At 38.6% G+C, this 19,617-nt stretch overlaps 1 protein-coding gene across 1 annotated transcript; it reads right to left on the bottom strand.

Annotated features, from left to right (window-relative positions):
• Positions 1-1,015: 1,015 nt before the first annotated feature.
• On the bottom strand, positions 1,016-18,113 carry sfxn2 (sideroflexin 2). The gene is made up of 12 exons (XM_057825188.1): positions 17,780-18,113; positions 12,683-12,906; positions 10,680-10,850; positions 8,409-8,507; positions 8,264-8,339; positions 8,113-8,198; positions 5,790-5,850; positions 5,662-5,728; positions 5,532-5,581; positions 5,414-5,463; positions 5,287-5,334; positions 1,016-1,714 (listed from the first exon to the last, which is right to left on the bottom strand). Exons 2-12 carry the CDS (start codon positions 12,838-12,840, stop codon positions 1,615-1,617), a joined length of 966 nt encoding a protein of 321 aa, XP_057681171.1. The 5' UTR covers positions 12,841-12,906; positions 17,780-18,113; the 3' UTR covers positions 1,016-1,614.
• Between the last annotated feature and the right edge of the window lie 1,504 nt (positions 18,114-19,617).

Here is a 19,617-nt window from a genome sequence, read left to right as displayed (position 1 = left end):
AGTTGCGCATGTTTGGCTTATTTACAGATCCCGAAAGATGGAAGTGAGTCTCATCACCGAAGAAAGTCATTAGGCAAGCCTAAAAGTGCCTCACATGCATTTTCACGAGCAATAAAATCGCGTGGATTAACTTCCTGCAACATAGCTAATTTGTAGGGATAAAATTTCAATTCTTCACGGGGGATTCTTCTCACAGAACGAGCAGACAACCCAAGGGCAGAAGCGTGTTTGCGGGCAGACCATCTGGGAGATCTCAAAACAGATTGTCTTACAGTGTCATGGTTTTGGGGCGAAACAATCGACTGCCAGCCAGGAACACGACCATGGGGGGCAATATTGAAATTTCTACGGAATGCACGTTGTGTTGCGACGATTGAGCGACCGCTTGATTAAAAAATGCCTCAACAGCAAAAGCACGTTCCAACTTCGTCCACTACATGATACTCACGGGGTTCCTGAAAAATAAGCACAAAATGAATAACGCACATTAAGAACCAAATTTTAAGCCCCACCCTCTCAAATACATCCCCAACATCCTCAGAGCAACCTTTGCCTCAAGGCGTAAAATTTAAATAAGCAAGTTGCTCTGCCCCACCTTGCATAATGAGACCCCCAGGCCCCCGGCCATGTATAGTAAAGATTTTTTCCCACTCTCAAAAACACGATCATGTAAAGAGTATTTTTTTCTCAAAATAACCATGAATAGTAAGACTTTTTCTCTTTAAAAAAACAACCATGTATAATGAGGCTTTTCCCCCCTCAAAAACTACCATGTATAGTACGGCTTTTTTACTCTCAAAAACACAATTATATATCATAAGGTGTTTTTTCTTCCAAAACACGACCAAGTATAATGAGCTTTTTTTGCGCTCCAAAAACAAACATGTATAGTAAGGTCCCCCACCCCTTCAAAAACAGCCATGTAAGGCTTTTTCCCCTCCCCTCTCAAAAACACAACCATGTATTATTCCCCCCCGCTAACTTATGTACAAAAAAACCATTTCTGAAAATTTCAAGTGAGTTCTACATTTCATCTCCACTGTTGCACCAAAGTTCTGGACATTTATTTATTTATTATTTTTTCTAAATCATAATGTAACAGCACGATAAAGGACAATACTGTAGTATATATTTTATTCCAACATATTATGAGGATGAGCAGTATCATTTTTTTTTTTAAAATACAGCTTCAGTTGAATCACGCAAACCAAAGTCGGGCGTGTCCACTGTTTCTGCACACCTTTGTCACGTCACTCCCATATTTTTGAAACGAGCCGTGTCGTTAACACTGCTTCAACTGTGCGTAGAAGTCCGTTTGTGTTTTGAGAACATCCAAGGGAGCCTTGTGGAAGTTGTGAGATTGTCCAAGGCACGTAAACGTTTCAAGAAACAAAATGAAAAAGTACCAGAACCTGTTTGGTTCAGATTGCAGCTAGTAAAAGTCTCCAAAAGAAAGGTCCTGAGAAAAGCTTATTTGGTTTGTACTAGAGAAAAGTAGGAATAATCACAGCAAAAATTGAAAGCTGTATAAGCTATAAATTCAACGTAATAAGCACCTCTTTGTACAGTGGAAAGAAGGAGTAAGTGTTACGTTAGGTCTTGCAGATGGAGTTCTCAGAGGCCTTTATTGAAGTAGACGCGCTGCACGCCATCGCCGTATTTGGATGTAATGGAGTCGCGGAGTTCGGGCTCCAGTTTTGATACTGCAATGGAGCTGCAACACGAAAAACAGAATGATGTCTTTCAGTAAAAGTGGTGTGATGTAAAATGATTGCAATACACACAATTTTGATTTCTAATCAAAAATGTCCTGGCTTTACATTTTTTTCCCCAATTAACTCTTTCAGTGTCATTTCAGCCCGTGAATTGAAATGACTTTGTCGCTAGTAGATGTCCATTCCATTTGAAGCGGGAGGGTGGCAGCGAATCTTCCACCCTTCCAATGGATCAGACGTCTATCGCTATCAATGGCAGCAAAAGAGTTAACAAATATACTGAACATAAAGCATTGGAGGAATATAGAAGTATATTAAATAAACATGGTGCAGTGATCCCTTGTTTTTCACGGATCATGGGCACCCCGGCAAAAAAACTTTTTTTGGTGTGTTCGATGTGTGTATTCAGATCTAAGAGCATTGGGAAGAGATACATATAAGACTTGTTTTTTCCCGCCAAAGTAAAATTAAAACAAAAGCAAACAAACAAAAACAAAAAAAAAACGTGTATGTATGTACAGCTTTTTATAAATGGTTTTTAAGCACTGCAAATGTAATATATATATATATATATATATAAATGTACATGTATACATGCATATATCTTAACGTTTTAAAATAAAATACTGTATTTAAAAATGTTTTTTATTGAAAAAAAAAATGCAATGGACTGAGGTCGCGAAGTAGCGAGGGATCACTATTGTTAAAAGAACAAATATATATATATATATATATATATATATATATATATATATATATATATATATATATATATATATATATATATATATATATATAAAATTCATAGACTCCATAATTGTATTGACGGGTCACAACCGTCAGCCACCGTGCAACGCCTTCAAGTAGGGGGCGGTCATGCAGTCCGCTGCAGTTATTCGCAGTTGGTCGCAGTTAGTCACATGCAGGGATCCAACCCCGGATTTAAGGCTGAAAAAGTACGAAAGCTGTACCGCATACAAACAGGAAGGATTGTCTCAGGAGTGATTTGTTCGGGGATTCAAGGTAATTATTATATTTTTCGCACCATGCATGCATTTTGAAATGTTGTGAAAAAAATCAATGGGAGAAATTGGCCGCTACAGCATCGGCATTATACTTTGCAATATTTACGTAAAATAACTGCTCACTGCACGTTTTTTTTTGCTTTCAACTAAGAATAGAGACTGTTTTACGTCCATATCTATAAAGAATTCCGTGATTTAAGCATTTATTCACAAGAATTTTTGAACGGAAAAAGCTCTGTTTACATATGGCGGCCGCTAATTTCCTTACTGACTAGCGTCATAGTTCGCAATATTTACGTAAAATAAATGCTACCTGCACGGTTTTTTGCTTTTAACCAAGGATCGAGACTGTTTTACATAAATATAAAGAATTCAGGGATTTAAGCATTTATTGACAAGAATTTTCAACAAAAAAAGCTCTTTGTCTGCGATTCCACTCTGTCAGCTTTGACGGCCACGCCAACAATGCAGGCCCCCTATTAATCGGGCAGACTATTTTACGTCAATATCTAGGGGGCGGTCCTGCAGTCCGCTTCAGTTATTCGCAGTCTGTCGCAGTTAGTCACATGCAGGGATCCAACCCCGAATTTAAGTTGAAAAAGTACGAAACCTGTACCGCATACAAACAGGAAGGATTGTCTCAGGAGTGATTTGTTCGAGGATTCAAGGTAATTATTATATTTTTTGTACCATACATGCATTTTGAAATCTTGTGAGAAAAAAAAATCAATGGGAGAAATTAGCCGCTACAGCATTGGCATTATACTGCTAAATCACTGCTAACTGTTTTTTTTTTTTTTTTTTTTGCTTTCAACTAATAGACTGTTTTATGTCCATATCTATAAAGAATTTAGGGATTTAAGGATTTATTCACAATAATTTTCAATGAAAAAAGGTCTTTGTTTACATATGACGGCCGCTAATTTCCTTAATGACTAGCGTCATAGTTTTATTCAATATTTATATAAAATAAATGCTAACTGCACTTTTTTTTTGCTTTTAACCAAGAATCGAGACTGTTTTACGTCCATATTTATAAAGAATTCAGGGATTTAAGCATTTATTGACAAAAGTTTTCAACAAAAAAAGCTCTTTGCGATTCCACTCAGTCACCTTTGACGGCCACGCCAACAATGCTGGCCCCCTATTAATCGGGCCCACGCCCTGTGTCCCGTCACTATCATTATGAAGTCTATGAGAAAATTACATTGAAAAATACAGCTAAAAATGAGGTACTAAATTTTATAACATCTATAAAAAGATAATATAGAAAATTTACTCAGTAGAAAAATACATTTTAAATAAAAAATGTATCAATGAATCCTAATTTTTTCCTTTTAATTATTTAAAATGTTTTATTTTTAATTTTCTAAATTTTCACATTTTTTCCCCCTCAATATTTACGTAGTTGTATCTGTGTTTACACTGTTTTTATTACTATTATTTTCTGGTACAGGTAGTCCCCGGGTTATGAACGAGTTCCGCTCCTACGCTGGCGACGTAACCCAAATTTCTGCGCAAATCGGAATTAATCCTTTAAGGACTCCTAAATCTCAAAATAACTATCCAAAAAGTCCAATGATGGAGGACAAACTTCCCTCTGGTGGGAGCGTTGGGTCTGGCTGGACTGTCGCCTTGTATGACTGAGGAGCAGACTCAGACGTCTGACAATGATAAAGGATAGCTGTAGTGCTGCAACGGTTAATCGATCAAGTAATTTAATTAGAAAAAAGCTTCAAATCAAATTTTGCTGCTTCGAGTATTCGTTTAATCAGAGTCGCGTTGTAATGGTTTTGAAAGTGTTTGCCTTTCGTTTTATTGATTTGGGTGGATAGACTGCCCTCTAGTGGCAACAGTGAATATGACATAACTCATAACATTTAACATGGCTAAATCCAGCTGCTCCCTGTTAAGACCAACATAAGCTAAGTTTTTGTTTGAGCTAATTTTTTTTTTTTTAAAGCATTTGTTATTTAGTTTATTGGTATATTTAGCTATTTTTTTTATTGGAATATGAGTGAACGATTTGTTATAATAGCATAATAAAAAGTAGCATTTTATAGCATTTAGGCTCGCAGACCTGTGCTATGCAAATTAGCCAATTGTTCTTTTGTTGTACTTAGCTCTTTTTTTTTTTACCGTTTTAGGCTAAGCTCAGGTATTTTTTTATTTTTTTATTTTTTTTATGAAACTGCAATCCTGCATAGTTAAAGAAACACTCGGGAATTTTATTTCATATTCGCATTTAATGCTCTTTTGAAATTGCAATCTTAGCAAGCCTTTGGTTTACATCTCCTCAAATGTATTCTGCAACGCATTAAATATTCCTAATCCGATTCCTTGATTATTCAAAAATACTAGTTGATACATTAATCGACTGCTAAAATAATAGATAGCTGCGCTCTGGTTTGGCCCACATCAAGCTGTAAGTTGTTTCAGCTAGTATATTTTTGTATGCAGTTGTAATTAAGTTTAGAGCTACGGTTTATGGAGTTATGTGTGAATTACTAATAATGGTAAGTATGCAAAATATTGATGTGAGTTACCATCTCTGTGGGAAGATGGAGCACGCTGCTGGTACCATGAAGATCAAACTGTTAAAAGACACAGGGGAAAAAAGTTGATGGCACTTTGACATAGTCAAAACTCTCTCATTCCGCCAGATGTACTTACAATACGCCCACCATCATCACTTGAATGGGTCCGTGGAGGTATGTGATTCTCTGCCAAGGACGAGAAAAAAGTCTTACTTTGCAAAGAGGGGAAGAAATTTGATGAATAAAATACTAACCTGCATAAATTTATATTTTTCCAGTCGCTGCATGATGATAGGGAGGATAACTGCGGAAGACCAGAGATTGTGAAGAGGAGGTAAAGAGCACTTTTTATGACTGAGCTGTTTTTTTTTTAAAGTCACGTACTCATTCCCGGTGCAGCCATGGTGATCCTCGAGATGACAACCTGCGTGATGCCTTTCACCGCTGCTTTCTGCACAGGCCAAGTAAGTTAGAAGACTTGTTTTTGTGTCAATATTTAGAAAATATCTCACCTGCGAGTGGCCCAGCTTGTTGCCATTCTCATCAGTGACGGCGATGCCGTTCAATATTTCCCTGAAGAAACATTTTGGCCAGGTTAATGGAAAATGGACTTTTAATGGCTTCTGTGTAAAATGTTTGATATTTGGAAGTAAAGGTTAAAGTAAAGACCACTCAGTACAGAATTTAATGCCAATTTCAATGACAAAAACGATCACTACAAATGCATTGGTTGTTACTCAGACACATTTTCCATGATGCAGCGCAAGTTAAAATGTACCGTAATTTTCGGACAATAAACCACAACATTCCCCCCCTCCATTTTAAAACCTGCGTCTTATAATCCAGTGCATCTTATTTTTTGATGTATTTGGGTTAATAGGTAACACTTTATTGAACAGTGGCGTCATAAAACCGCCATAAGACCGTTATAATTATGACATAACACTGTCATGAGCGTTAATGAATGCTTATGACAGATGTCATTAAGTGTCATCAGGCAAATTTTGTTACCAACTCCATTTATGTTCCGTTCAGATCGTTTACATCCATTCAAAAGTGAGATAATTTGACACTAAATGACATATGTTATAAGCATTCATTAATGCTAATGACAGTGTCATGTCACAGTTATAATGGTATTATGACAGTCTTATGGTGCCACTGTCAAATAAGTGTTACCAAATTCCATAACTAGCAATTAATGAAACAACTAGAACAGTAACTGAAGAAATAATTAGCACAGATCATGAATTTTCATTGTTTTTTTTTTTTTTTTTACATCTGTAGCGCTGCAATGCATGCTAGGGGAAAATTGGTTCAACGCTTCATGGTGGTTCATTTGGTCTTATGACAGTCTTATGATGCCGCTGTCAAATAAAGTGTTATTTTTTGGTGTAAATATCCCATAATACAGCGAGGACAGCTGCGGCTTATAGTCCAGTGCAGCTTATTTATGAACAAATGCCATTTTCATGTCAAATTTGGTGGGTGGCGGCTTATAGTCAGGTGCGCCTTATAGTGAGAAAATTACGGTCGGCAATTTAAGATATTGCGTGTGTAATATAATTAGGGGTGTGAAAATATATCAAAATGGTGATGTATCACGATACTTTGTATCCCAAAAGGTTTTCGATATGCTCCTGCCAAGAATCAATATACAGTGATCCCTCGTTTTTCACGGTTAATGGGGACCAGAACCCGCCGTGATAAGTGAAAAACTGCAAATTAGCGAAACCCCACCCCCAAAAAATTAGAATTTTTTTGTGTTACATGTATTTATTCACATTTAGCATTGGAAAGAGATACTTCACTTTTTTTTTTTTTTTTAACCAAAGTATAGTTAAAAAAAACTTTCATGTATATAAATATTTTAATGAATGGTTTTTAAGCACTTCAAATGTAATCATTATGATAAGTTTTAAACATGTTACTGTCCCACCGAATTATTTTTAAACAAGAATAAGGTAGAAAAATGCTTGTCTTTATTAAATACTTCATTGAGTGAGTCCACTCAAATCCGCTGAAGCGGCTCACTTACACACACTGAGTTGCTACAGCAACTGTTTTACAAGTTAAATGATGATTGACGCATGCGGCACTTTGAAGTTTCGGCTTCCAAGCGTCTGTTGCAAGATCAAACCTCAACCATAGTCAATCATCGTTAACGATTACATTTACTTGAATAACTTTTTGAGGAAAAATGTATTCTTAGAGTAGTTTTACCACCCAATACTTTTTACTTAAGGAGATTTGTGAAGAGGAAACACTACTCTTACTCCGCTACTTTGGGCTACGTGAGAGTCGTTTAATTTTTCCTCTTTATTCTATAGATTGACTTTTTTTTGCCGGAGACGACGACAGTAGCTCTACCAGTTTTACCAATGATATTACGCAACAATAAACACACGACTGCATTATATCATTCAGAGATAACAATGTTTTTTTTCCCCCCACTAGATGGCACTCATGCTCTTTGGATGGGTAATGGATCATAGTTTCTGAAATTTGATGATTTTTGTTCCATCTTTTTGGCATAATTCAGTCATGTAATAGGCTCAGCCTGTTGTACAGTATAATAATAACAGTTCATATAGATGAAGAAAAACATACCATTATTTTAAGAAATCAGATATTGTAAGCAGTTACTCACAATGTTACTCCTTGAGTACATATTTTTTCCGACGAATACTTTTTTTGCCTATACTTGAGTAAATTTTTGGAAGACTACTTTTACTTGAGTAAAATTTTTGACTACTCCAGCCACCCCTGTATAAGTATGATGGCTGTAAACAAGTGAAATAGCTTGAAAATTGATCTTAAAAGTCCAAGACTCACTGTTGCCTCATCATGGGAATGTTGACACAATTGGCCGCCGCCACAGCTGCAAAAGGCACCCATCTCGCCACCAGCGGGGGTGCTCTCTACAGTAAAGGGTGTCAGAGCGTCACCTACAGTTGAACCACTAGGGTAGACAAGTGTCAAGTACCTTCGTGTAGAGATTGAGTCCCACCGCTGTGGCTAAGGCCGTGCTAGTAGCCGTCACGTAGGCGACGCCGATCTGCCTGAGGCGCATGATGATGATGTCATTTACTCTGTGCCATGGTGATGCTGAAGGACGACTCGGCTCTTACTTGGGAGTGATGGGTGAGGCGGCGTTACGGTTGGTGTAGTTGACCAAAGCGTTGAAGGACTGATTGACCCACTGCCAGAACACGACAGCAGGCACCGTCCTGGAATGACATAACCCATATTACGCTAGGTTTTCAGTGCCGGTGACAGCGATAGACACTGTGCTGTTTTCGGCAGCCCTTTTAATTTTCGTCTTAGTCTTTTGGACGAAAATACTTATAAAATACTTATTAGTCTTAGTCGTATTTTAGTAATTTCAAAATTCTAAAAAATCTAGTTTTAGTCAACGAACACTCACGCATAGATGTCACTATCAGCTTCCACAAACACTGCGCCACACCTTACCGTTGAGGGCCGACCCAGGCAGAGCGTTTGACTTTCAATGTGATAAACTCAAACACGCTGCGTTCAAAGGCCGGATTTAAGTGAAAAAAGGACAAAAGTTTCACTCCATACAAGCAGGGAGGAGTGTCTTAAGAGTGATTTGGTCGAGGATTCAAGGTAATTATTATATAAAATAGCTCAATGCATGCGCTTTGAACGTTGTGGAAAAAAATGCATGGAAAAAATTTGCGTAACATTAGCTCTAAATATTTACGCAAAATGAATGATAACTTCCTGCTTTTTTGCTTTTAACCAAGAATCCGTTCTGAACTGATTGAACTGTTCCGTGTTCATAACTATAGAAATTCCGGGATGTACGCATTTATGTACAAGACTTTTCAACTTAAAAAGCTCTTTGTTTTGTGATGGCTGCCATGTTGGATTTACACAATAGCGTAATTTTATCTCGAAATATTTACAGTACGTAAAATGAATGATAACTGCCCAGGTTTTTGCTTTTAACCAAGAATTATTCTAGACTGTTCTGCGTTCATATTTATAGAAATTCCGGGATGTACGCATTTATATACAAGAATGTTCAACTTAAAAAGCTCTTTGTTTTGTTATGGCTGCCATGTTGTATCCATACACAGTAGTGTATCTTTACATTTAAATGATCAGGTAATTTTCAGCCATCTACCCATTTTTGGCAAAAAAAAAAAAGTAGTAATTTATACATTTTGGCGTCCATACACACAAAAAAACATTGCCTTTTACGAGTTTTATGTAACATTACAATCTAAAAACGACGAGGGCCAGACAGCCGGCATGATGTGCCTCCGTGCTGAGGCAATGCAAATTTTGCTTTTGTTGAGAAATTAAGTTTAATCTGCATGTTTTCCTCAATTATTCTAATGTAAAAAATTAGTGATTTATTACTGTAGGTGTTGAAAACTTGCACTAAATAAAAAAAACTTAAGTTACTATTTTGGCCAAAAACTTATATGTTAAATACTGCTATTTTGATCCTGAAAATATAGGTGATTATCTCTGCATTTGGTGATTTTTGTGCAGCTAGGGTAAAATTGGAGAATTTTAGAGCCATTTTAAGTTTTGTTATACTTGTATAAAATTAATTAATGGGGATTTTATTTGGGAACAACTTTGAAATTTTTTATGTCGCTGCTCATGGAGACTCATATATGCCAAAGGGAGGGGCCTGTTTTAGTTTTTGGGACCCTTGCGGTTTTGGTTTTGAAAATATTTGAATTTATTTCAAATCTTCACCTCAGCAGTGCCACAGGTTTATTGCCTCCACGCCACGCCGCATTGAAGCAGTCATTTCTGCAAAAGGATTCCCAACTAAGTATTGAGTGCATAGCTGATATAATTAATTGAAGGTTTAATTTTTTTTGTATCGAAAAACACTTTTTGTATTGGTTGAATGAAATATGAGATAGGGTTTTTTGGTTTTTCTTGACTTTTTTGCCAAAATCATCAATATTAAAACAATAAAAGGCTTGAACTACTTCAGTTGTGTGTAATGAATCTAAAATATATGAAAGGCTAATGTTTATCAGTACATTACAGAAAATAATGAACTTTATCACAATATGCTAATTTTTTTAGAAGGACTAGTATTTCTTGTTATTCCTTGTGCTTCTTCTGTCTCTCTCTCCTTTTCTTCTGTTCCCCAATATCCCCTTCCTGTTCGCTGCTTTCTCCGAATAAACAAGGCGCGGTGAATGACCACAATGGGAGTATGTGATAATCCCGTGTGACGCATTAAAAAAAGATTTCCATTCGCCGTGTCAAGCAGCTGAACAGGACAGGTTAAAAAAAAAAAAGTTCGACGATCTAATATTTTCGTTTTCATCGTTGACGAAAACAACAATGGATAGACGTTCAATCAATTAGGAAAAACTGGGGTGACGTTTGCGCTAATTTACCTGTAGAACTGAAGCATGCAGCCGGTGATGGCCATGCCGCCGGGGACCTGGAAAGACATGCGGCCGATGATGTTCATACGGTCGCCCGAGTCTGGGTGGAAAGCTGAGTCGTAAAGTTTCTTGGCATAGTGTAGTTGCTCCTCGGTGGTACCCGGTGGAACGGAACCTGCCCTGGAAAACAAAACATGCAGAAATCTTGAGTAACTTGAACGTACCCATGTTTTTAATAATGATGCATGCATGGAGCTTTTTTTCATTTTGTCTGTTAGTTTTCAACATTTTAATCAATTTAAATAGATTCTAGACAATCCAAGATAGGGACAACGCCACCTACTACTTCTTTGGTAAGTGGTGGTGCTTTGATTGTATGCCAATGGGAAGTACCAATTCATTTCTAATTCCCTGGCCTAAATGAATGACTTTATTAAACTTATTGTTGTGCTATTGAATTGCTATTGGCTATTAAAAAAATAAATACCAAAAAATAGTTGCAGAAGATGATGTAACACAGGTGTTTGCTTTGCAAAACCACAAATTTGTCGACACAATAAAAAAACTTTTGACCCAAGGTATGTATTCTTTCAAGCCGCAAATATTTGGACAAGGCAGCCTTGCCTCATCTGTAAAACTCTTATGTTAAAATCTTGGACTTTTTAAAAGTTAATTTATCAAGTGTTTACATAAATGGTTTGCCTACCATGACATTTTCTAAAAACTTTTGTAAAGATTTTTTATTTTAGGTTACTTCTGTGGAAGTTGATACAAGTTAAAGTGGTAGTTCAGAATTTTTGACTTTAGGCTTAATGTTCAAGTTAGTGGGGATGTTGATTTCAACAAATTCCGTGCAGTTTGCAAGTTCTTTGTTAGTTTTAGGGGTCCGGCTTAGCATGCCAATAAAAATTTTTTTTTAAAAACGATACAGATCTACGAACAGATCCAACCTAGTCAAATAAATTCAAACCACAGATCATTGTTCCAATACATCAAACTGCCGAAATGTATTTCATTCTGCAGGACTATTTTTTAGATGCATAATACGACCAAAATAGTGAGGCGTGCTTCAGCCACTCGTGCTCACGCTGCATTTGAGGGAAGTGGGAAGTCGGACTTATCCCGCTCGGAGGGTACCAGTTGCGACCTCAAAGCGGTCCAAGCAAATGTAAACAGCAAAGACGGCTGGTGTGTTTTATTTTGGCCATCAAAAGACATTTTGACCTCCAGAAACCTGCTTTCCCGTAAGCGATCAAATAGTGGAGGCGTTGCAATTTTTCAGATCTGAGGTTGGAAACTCTGACTTCTCACCTTCCTCGAATGCAGCATCAATCTGCTGAGTTAACTGACTGCCGACAAAATGGTGAAATACGCATTTAGAGATTGTGGAAACAGACAGAAGAGATGGGCAAAGGAAGGTTTCCACAAATTCCCTATGAAGAATGAGTAAAAATATAAACTGATTACTTGCTGCTGGCTACGACATAAAAAAATCAGCAGTGAAAAAAAACAAAACGACGTGATATCACTCCGCTCCTCCACAGAGCTTCTGGATAACAAATGCTGCTGTTCATGCAGCAATTTTTGACATGCAATGGTAAGTTTTAATAACTTTATCCTGAAAACATAGCCAACACTATTGATTGCATGGGTCATCGATGATTTTCATGTGCGCATGTTGTTTGTTATTGGCGTGCTATGATGGCCCAATTGCCTCGCACTCGTTTAGCCACTCCGGAGCCCTGTAACTAACAAACTACACAGAATTTGTTGAAATCAACTCCACCGACTAATTAAACCCTTGCTAACTCGAAGATTAAACCTGATGTCAAAAATCCTGAACTTCCCCTTTAATGCTGTTAAAAAAAAAAAAAAAAAAAAAAAGGTCTTTGGTATACAAAAGCAAATTTTCATTCAAATGATTTGTATTTTCAAACTCAATATTGGATTTTATTGAAAAAGATTCCAAATCTTTGATTTTTTTTGTTTTTCATGCAATAATCCTTCTCTACCTGCAGCTTTCCACCAACGCTTTGGCCTCATCCAAGCGCGAGTCAGGCAGCAGCGCCGTCCGCCAGTCAGTGATGTTGAAGAAGTGCTTGAGCCTCCCCATGAAGGTGGTCTGGTCCCATCGCGGGGCGTCGATGTCGAACGTTGGGCTCAGCGCCATGGCGGAGGTATCGCGAGTCGCGGGGGAGGGCTGACGCTTGACCTCCGAAAAGGTTGGGATGAAAACCTGAAGAAATGAGTGCAATTACTCGGGATGTCCCGATCACATATTTTTGCACTACAGTCTGAGTCACCTGATTTTGAGAATCAAATCTTTTTTTTTTTTCTTTTTTTTTTTGAGAAAAAAAAATACATGTTACTGTCCCACCATGCCACAGATGTGAATTATTTTTAAACAAGAATTATGTAGAAAAATGATTGTCTTTATTAAATGCATCATTGAGTGAGTCCACTCAAATACACTCATGCTGCTGATAACTAAGCCTGTCGCGATATGCAATAAGTCCATTTATTGCACGTTAAATAAAAAGTTGCGGTTAAAAGGTGACACTTCAAACATGAAAAATCGCTGGTTAACAGCATTTGCAAATGAAAAAATGGGGAAAAAATCTATAACTGACACTACATGCATGACAAAAAGAGACGTGCACTTTTTTTACAGTGTAAAGTTTACGATTAGCGGCTTAGCAAACGTACTTCTGGTGAACATTTCAAAATCAAAGCATGTCATGTTCAACATATAAATAACGATTTCTGGCGTTAATCTCACATACTTCAGATTCTACACTAAGAATAGCTTTAAAATGATGGCCTTTATAAAAAAAAAATCTGATTGGCAATGAATAATTTGACTTCAAATTTGCTAACAAGCACTTTGCAGAACAAGATGACAGTCATTTTGGATCAAATACTGTGTAAACACTTTTGATGGACTAATTGGCAGACAACAAAAATGGCATTGGGTTTTTCATCTATTTCATATTCTGCACTTAGCTAGCTTTCAAATGACTTGTTAAGCATTGTGTGTTTGTTTTTTTATATCTACCGGCATTATTTTTGATATAGAATACGTTTTATTTAAGAATAGCAATTTATTGCATTTGAATGGGTGATTTATTAGGATATATTGTCACTACATTAGTGGTTGAATTGGTTTTAAAAAAATGGCAATAATATCTCATATCGGCAATAATGAGACAATATATAGCCTCCTATCGCGACAGGCCTACTGAGAACAGCCTCTCACTTACACAATGAGCGGCCACAGCACACTACCGCCAGTGTTTAACAAGCTAAACGATGACTGACACATTCTGACACAATTAAACCCCTTTCACATACGCCAACACAGTGAAAATCCCGGGTTTTAACGGGCAGCCCTTGTATGTGAAAGCAATTTCCCGGGTCGACTGACACGGACATTACGCGGACATTTCACTGGTCGCGTCTTATGCCCCTTTCCACTGAAACTAATGGGTCAACGTGCATTTTTTCCAAGCTGATGCAACCCACTAGCAATTGGCATTTGGCACCTTTCCCATTGACAAAAAAAAGCCTTGTCTTTTTTTTTTTTTTCCACCCGTCCAACCCCCCACCCCTCCTCAGCCGTGCGTAAGGTTACATGACGTCACCACGCTAAGATGCGCATCGACAAGTGCGACCGAATTCGTTCAGTTCAAGGAAGTAAACAATGCAGAGCAACATGGAAGCCTCCTTTCTCCACGGATGGAAAGGAGCTGGCAGGTCTCATCATCTTTCCAATGCTGGGACATGTTGTTCAATGTGGTGCGCTACTGGCTCCTTCTTCTTCGACTAGCTTTGTTGTGAGCATCGACGTAACTACGGTTGTGGGGCGTGTTAAATGGGAGGCGACTGGCACGTTGTTATGACGCATCACGTAAGAGCCTACGTCACCACGTAGATTAGGGTGTTGACTGTTGACCCGGGGTTTTGCTTTCACACTGCATGACGATCAGAGCCGAGGTGGTTTTAACGCGGGTCGCTTGGCGGATTGATTGACACGGGTCGAGGCTGGGTCGCTGAGCCTTTCCCACTGCCACCAAAAGCCGATTGTTAGTGGGTTGACATGGGTTTTTTGGCCAGTGGGAAAGGGGTATATGTATAATGTTTGGGAAAGTCCCGGGATGAGGCATATGTGAAAGCAGGAGTTAAATTCCCGAGTCACAGCACAATGGCTGCAGACGTAAATATCATGACTGGCCGATCGTCACTTCCTCTTTCTCCGCAGTCAGACGAAAAGCGGTAAACAAACATCGCAATTATCACCATAGCAAGCTGGAGATAGCTAAATTAAACTGAAAACATAACGAGAGCCGAGGAAGAGAGTCCATCGTCCATCTTCGGAAATGTGTGGTTTTTTTTGTTTTGTTTCTGATGTTCGGGCCCGCAACCGCGCAAACAAGGTTGTACCTCACATCAAAAAACAACTGAGGGATGCGTACAAGGGTTTATCAAATACAAACAAAAATACACACGATCGCAAAAAAGGGGGAATAACACAATGAGTCCGTGACATCAGATCGACGGGGATCAATAATACTAACCTAAGCGGAAGGCAGAGAGCCAATAATACAACAAAACAAATACACTCAAATACCAGCACAACGTAGGGGATTTCAAAACAAGGGCAGCAGAGATGTCGAATGGCGCCCAGCAAGTTAATATCTCGGCACCCTTCTCTTGGATCGCCTGGGCTTAGATACAGTTTTGATGAGATTGAATTGGCTGCAGTTACAACGTCGGGAACGCTCCCACAACCGGTTCTGTAACAAAATACGATTTCACCAACATTGTGAAAGCCGATGTCGACCAAAAATGATGTAATGTATATATAATGTATATATAAAATCGCGCCAGCAGCCCTCAATGCACAGAGAGCACCAGTGGGCAACAAGGGAAAAGTCGGTGAAAGAGTAAATCCCGCCTCACTTTAAACTAGAATTTACAGGGATATGTTTGTGAAAGAGGCTTTATTGATACATTCGGCCACTTTGATGGAAGAGCTACCAAGCTTCTCTGGCAAGATCAGATCTTCCTGTCAATCATCGTAACCTTTAAATAGCTAACTCCAGGACACTGCTGACTAGAGGTGGGAATCTTTGGGTGCCTAATGATTTGATTATGATTACGAGGCTCCGATTCGATTATAAATTGATTATTGATGTGCTCCAACCCGATTTTTATGATTTCTACATTAGTTCCAAAATTGTTCAAAAATCCTCTCAGGCAAAACCAAACTACTATTTCAGTATCAAGTTATCAGTTAAAAATAAAATCCTCCCATTCTGTATCAGCAGCTTTAAAGTAAATTCAATTAATTTTGTGAATCAACCGTTGCTTCCGTTATTCCATAATTTCCCTTCTGTCTACTTTCAACATGTCAAAGTTTTTAAACTCGTTCATCATTTAAAGATAGATTCAAGTCAACATTTTGCTGATTTATGAGTATTTTAGATAAAAAGTTAATTAGGTTCACTACAACAGAGCCTTCTTGAGAAGTCTACTGCTTTGAGATGGCGGCTGTTTACTAATGCCGGCAAATCTGTCATTTCGCATCCAGTTCTACATATATGTGATATCTACCGTAGCCATATGTGGCCGTATGTTTGTAGCATCTAACAACTGTGCGTTGTTTGTAGCGGCTGTCGGCCACAGTCAGGTATTGTTTTTTTCATGTAGCGGCATGAGTTAAACATGATATTTACTCTCGGTCCATTCCTCATTGTGTCCCGAAGACCGCGCTGAATGTGTTTTAGTTCCGCTTTACCTGGTATGATTCAGTCATCGGGATTTGGATTTTTGTGAATCATTCGCGAATCTTCCACGGCCGAATCGCGAATAATCTGAGAATCAGAAATTTCGCAAGCCTCTACTGCTGACCAAGAAAAGCAGCAGGAGGGAGAGCGAAAGGCTGTACGAGCATAAAAGCAAACATATCTTTTTAATTAAAAACCCAATCCTTTTCACTTGATTCCTCTGACAAATGGTGCGATTGACTCGATTTCTGATCATGTGATCGGATCGGGACATCCCTAGCAATTACATTTCTGCAAAGAGTTGCATTATTAGATGCTATTACTACTGATGAAGTGCAGGCTATGTTACAGCTTTTCATAAAGACCTCTCAAAAATGGTATCAGTACAATTTTTGTGACAAGAAATGACAAATCGTACATAATTCCCACAATCTAAACTTGCCCTTTGCCACCTCTTCAACAAATCCCTAATCAACCCCTTGCTATAAATAATTGACAGGCTCCTGGTGAATGGTTCCTCAGGTTGTCTAGTTGCAGCAGTTTTCCAACAGAATCCACCAAATCCAGCTTCCCAACCGAAGAAAAACAATAACATATCTTACCAATTATTCACATGAGGAGTTAGTTATTCACAGATGTTGCAATTGTTGTTTTTAAGAGACTTTGTGCAACCCCAATCTGGTCAGCTCTGGATGGTTCTGGATCTGTTTACTTTCAAATGTGGCCCTGCAAAACTCAAAAGTCAATATTGTGCATGGCACTTTTACTGAGTTTTAACAACAAGTCTGATAGGTCCCTACTAAACTTGCACAAAATAGGCCAATTACTTGAAAAAGACATGGGAAAACAGCTTATTTGAGCTTGAACGTTCAAGCTTTTGGATATTTGGTCACTTGCATACCTTAAAAATAGTTATAAAAGCATGCATTATCAGATTAATCAACCTGAGTAACTTCAGAAAGCTTTTTCTTCTATTGTACAGTTTTGACTTTTGATCATAAATGAAGCACCTCAGTGTGCAACTGAAGCTTGACAAACTGGATCTACAAGCTAGGAGGCATGTAGATAAATCCACGGTGTCATCAAACGCTCCACGCGTTTAAAATGCATTTTAAAAAAAACAAAAAAGGTACATTTTAATTTGCATTTATGTGTGGAACAGGGTTGGGCCGGGATGATGTGTCCAATTGGAAAGAAAATATGTCAGTGTACTGATGCAACTCGTGTCTCGTGTTACCGGCGAGCCAACCAGCGGCAACGAGTCAAGAAAACAAACAGTTTTGATGTTTTAGATTGTACACAAAGACGTAATAGTGTACTCACCTTTGTGTTCCGCCGCCTCTGAGTAAAACGCTGTCAGATAGAGAAGAGAAAAGTCAAGAAATCTTGCACGTGGCAAGACCTCCGCCAATGGCGTGTCGGGGCAGCTCCCCTACAAGCGTTATTGGCCAGGTCCTAATGCCGAAATGGTAAACATCAGTCTTGTATTGCCTTGATTCCACTACAAACACGCTAGTAAGTACCGTTGTGTCCACATAGAATATACATAACATTCACAAAGAATTCAAAATGTATCACAGCAAAAGTAAATATGAATAATTAAGTCTGGACTGGGCCAGCTGGTCGAGAAAATGAATGACGTCCCCAAAATTTCGGATGTCTGTAAAGTAACATTTCGCGAGACTGAGTGCGAGAAAGGGTTGTGATTGGTGGAAAACCCGGAAATGGGCAGTTGTGGATGTGGACATAATATTTACATGACTGGATGTCTGATGTGTGCGGTGAGCAAAAGAGTACAAGCGTTGTCGATTGTCCGCCATTTTTCGTCGGGAGCGTTCGAGAACTACAATAATAGTCAAGTAAGCGTGTACGTTAAAATAGCTATAAATTGCTCAATTTTCAACCGAATTTCAAATAGTTATATTCAGGCATGAAAATGGGTCAGGGGACAAAAGGGTGAGAAGGGTGTTGAGAAATATGTTCTGGTACACTCTACAACTAGGGCTGTCCCAAATGACTAATTTCCTTCCGATTAGTCAGCCAGCTATTTTTACGATTAGTCGACTAATCTAATTACTCCCAACCCCTCTTTTTAAATTTATTACTAATTTAGCAATGAAATTTTTGATGACGCTCAATAATTCACAAAAAAATTTTGGTACACTTAAATTCTTTATTAAAGTACAGTGATACCTCAGCTCACGAACATAATTGGTTCCCAGAAAGTGTGCGTGAGGCGAAAAGTTCGTCTTCCGAACATTTATTTCCCATAAGAAACCATTAAAATGAGAATAATCCGTTCCCAGGTCCCCATAAAACATAATTTTCTACTAAATAAGCCTTAAAACTACACAAAAATATACCTTATTTTATGTATAATAAGTGTGCTATTGTATTATAATTAAAGAAATAAACTGTACTGTATAATAAAGTTGTTTTATTTACCTTTGCGATGGTATGGGAGTGGGAGGAGTCGGAGGAGGAGGGAGGGAGTTACTGTTTGGAAGGAGAGTGTTACCGGCAAAGTGCGCAGTTAGCGTAGACTCCACTGCTGTGCCCCCCACATGCTTTTGGTTGTTAATAAAAGTGCCCACAAAAAGCCATCCGACGCCTCTGGGTGTTTGTATGCACGCCGCCTCCTTTCTGGAGAGGAAATCGGGCGAACCGAAGACAACCGACGACAACGAGCCAACGTGACTCGCCGGTCCACTTCTCACGACGGTGGGAAGCTGAAAGCACCGCCAATTACCAGTCGAGGGCGAATTGGTAACACGAGTCACCTTCCATAAGGACTGTATGTAACTCTTTTTCGGTCCCATAATAGCAAAAGTACACTCAATATGGTCCAAAATGTCTATCAAACACAAACCACGTCCGCACTCAACGAAAGGGAGGGGACGAACTGGGACGCCGTGAGCGTGCGTCAGCTTCTCGTGGCGCTGTCCGACCGCGTGGCTTGGTTCGTCCGCCGAAAACTAGTTCGCCAGCAGAGACTATATGCTCGCGAATTTAATGTTCTTGAGGCGAAAAGTTCGTGAGCTTAAGCGTTCGTGAGCCGAGGTATCACTGTACAAATAAACACATAAATAACAACAATACATCAGAAATAAACAATGAGGTGAAATGCTGACAGCATTCACTAGTGCAAAAGAATGGAATGT

The sequence above is a fragment of the Corythoichthys intestinalis genome, chromosome 21, assembly GCF_030265065.1.
Source record: "Corythoichthys intestinalis isolate RoL2023-P3 chromosome 21, ASM3026506v1, whole genome shotgun sequence".
Lineage (NCBI taxonomy): Eukaryota > Metazoa > Chordata > Actinopteri > Syngnathiformes > Syngnathidae > Corythoichthys > Corythoichthys intestinalis.
Note: the sequence above shows the minus strand (reverse complement) of the source record. Positions and strands in the feature narration are given on the sequence as shown.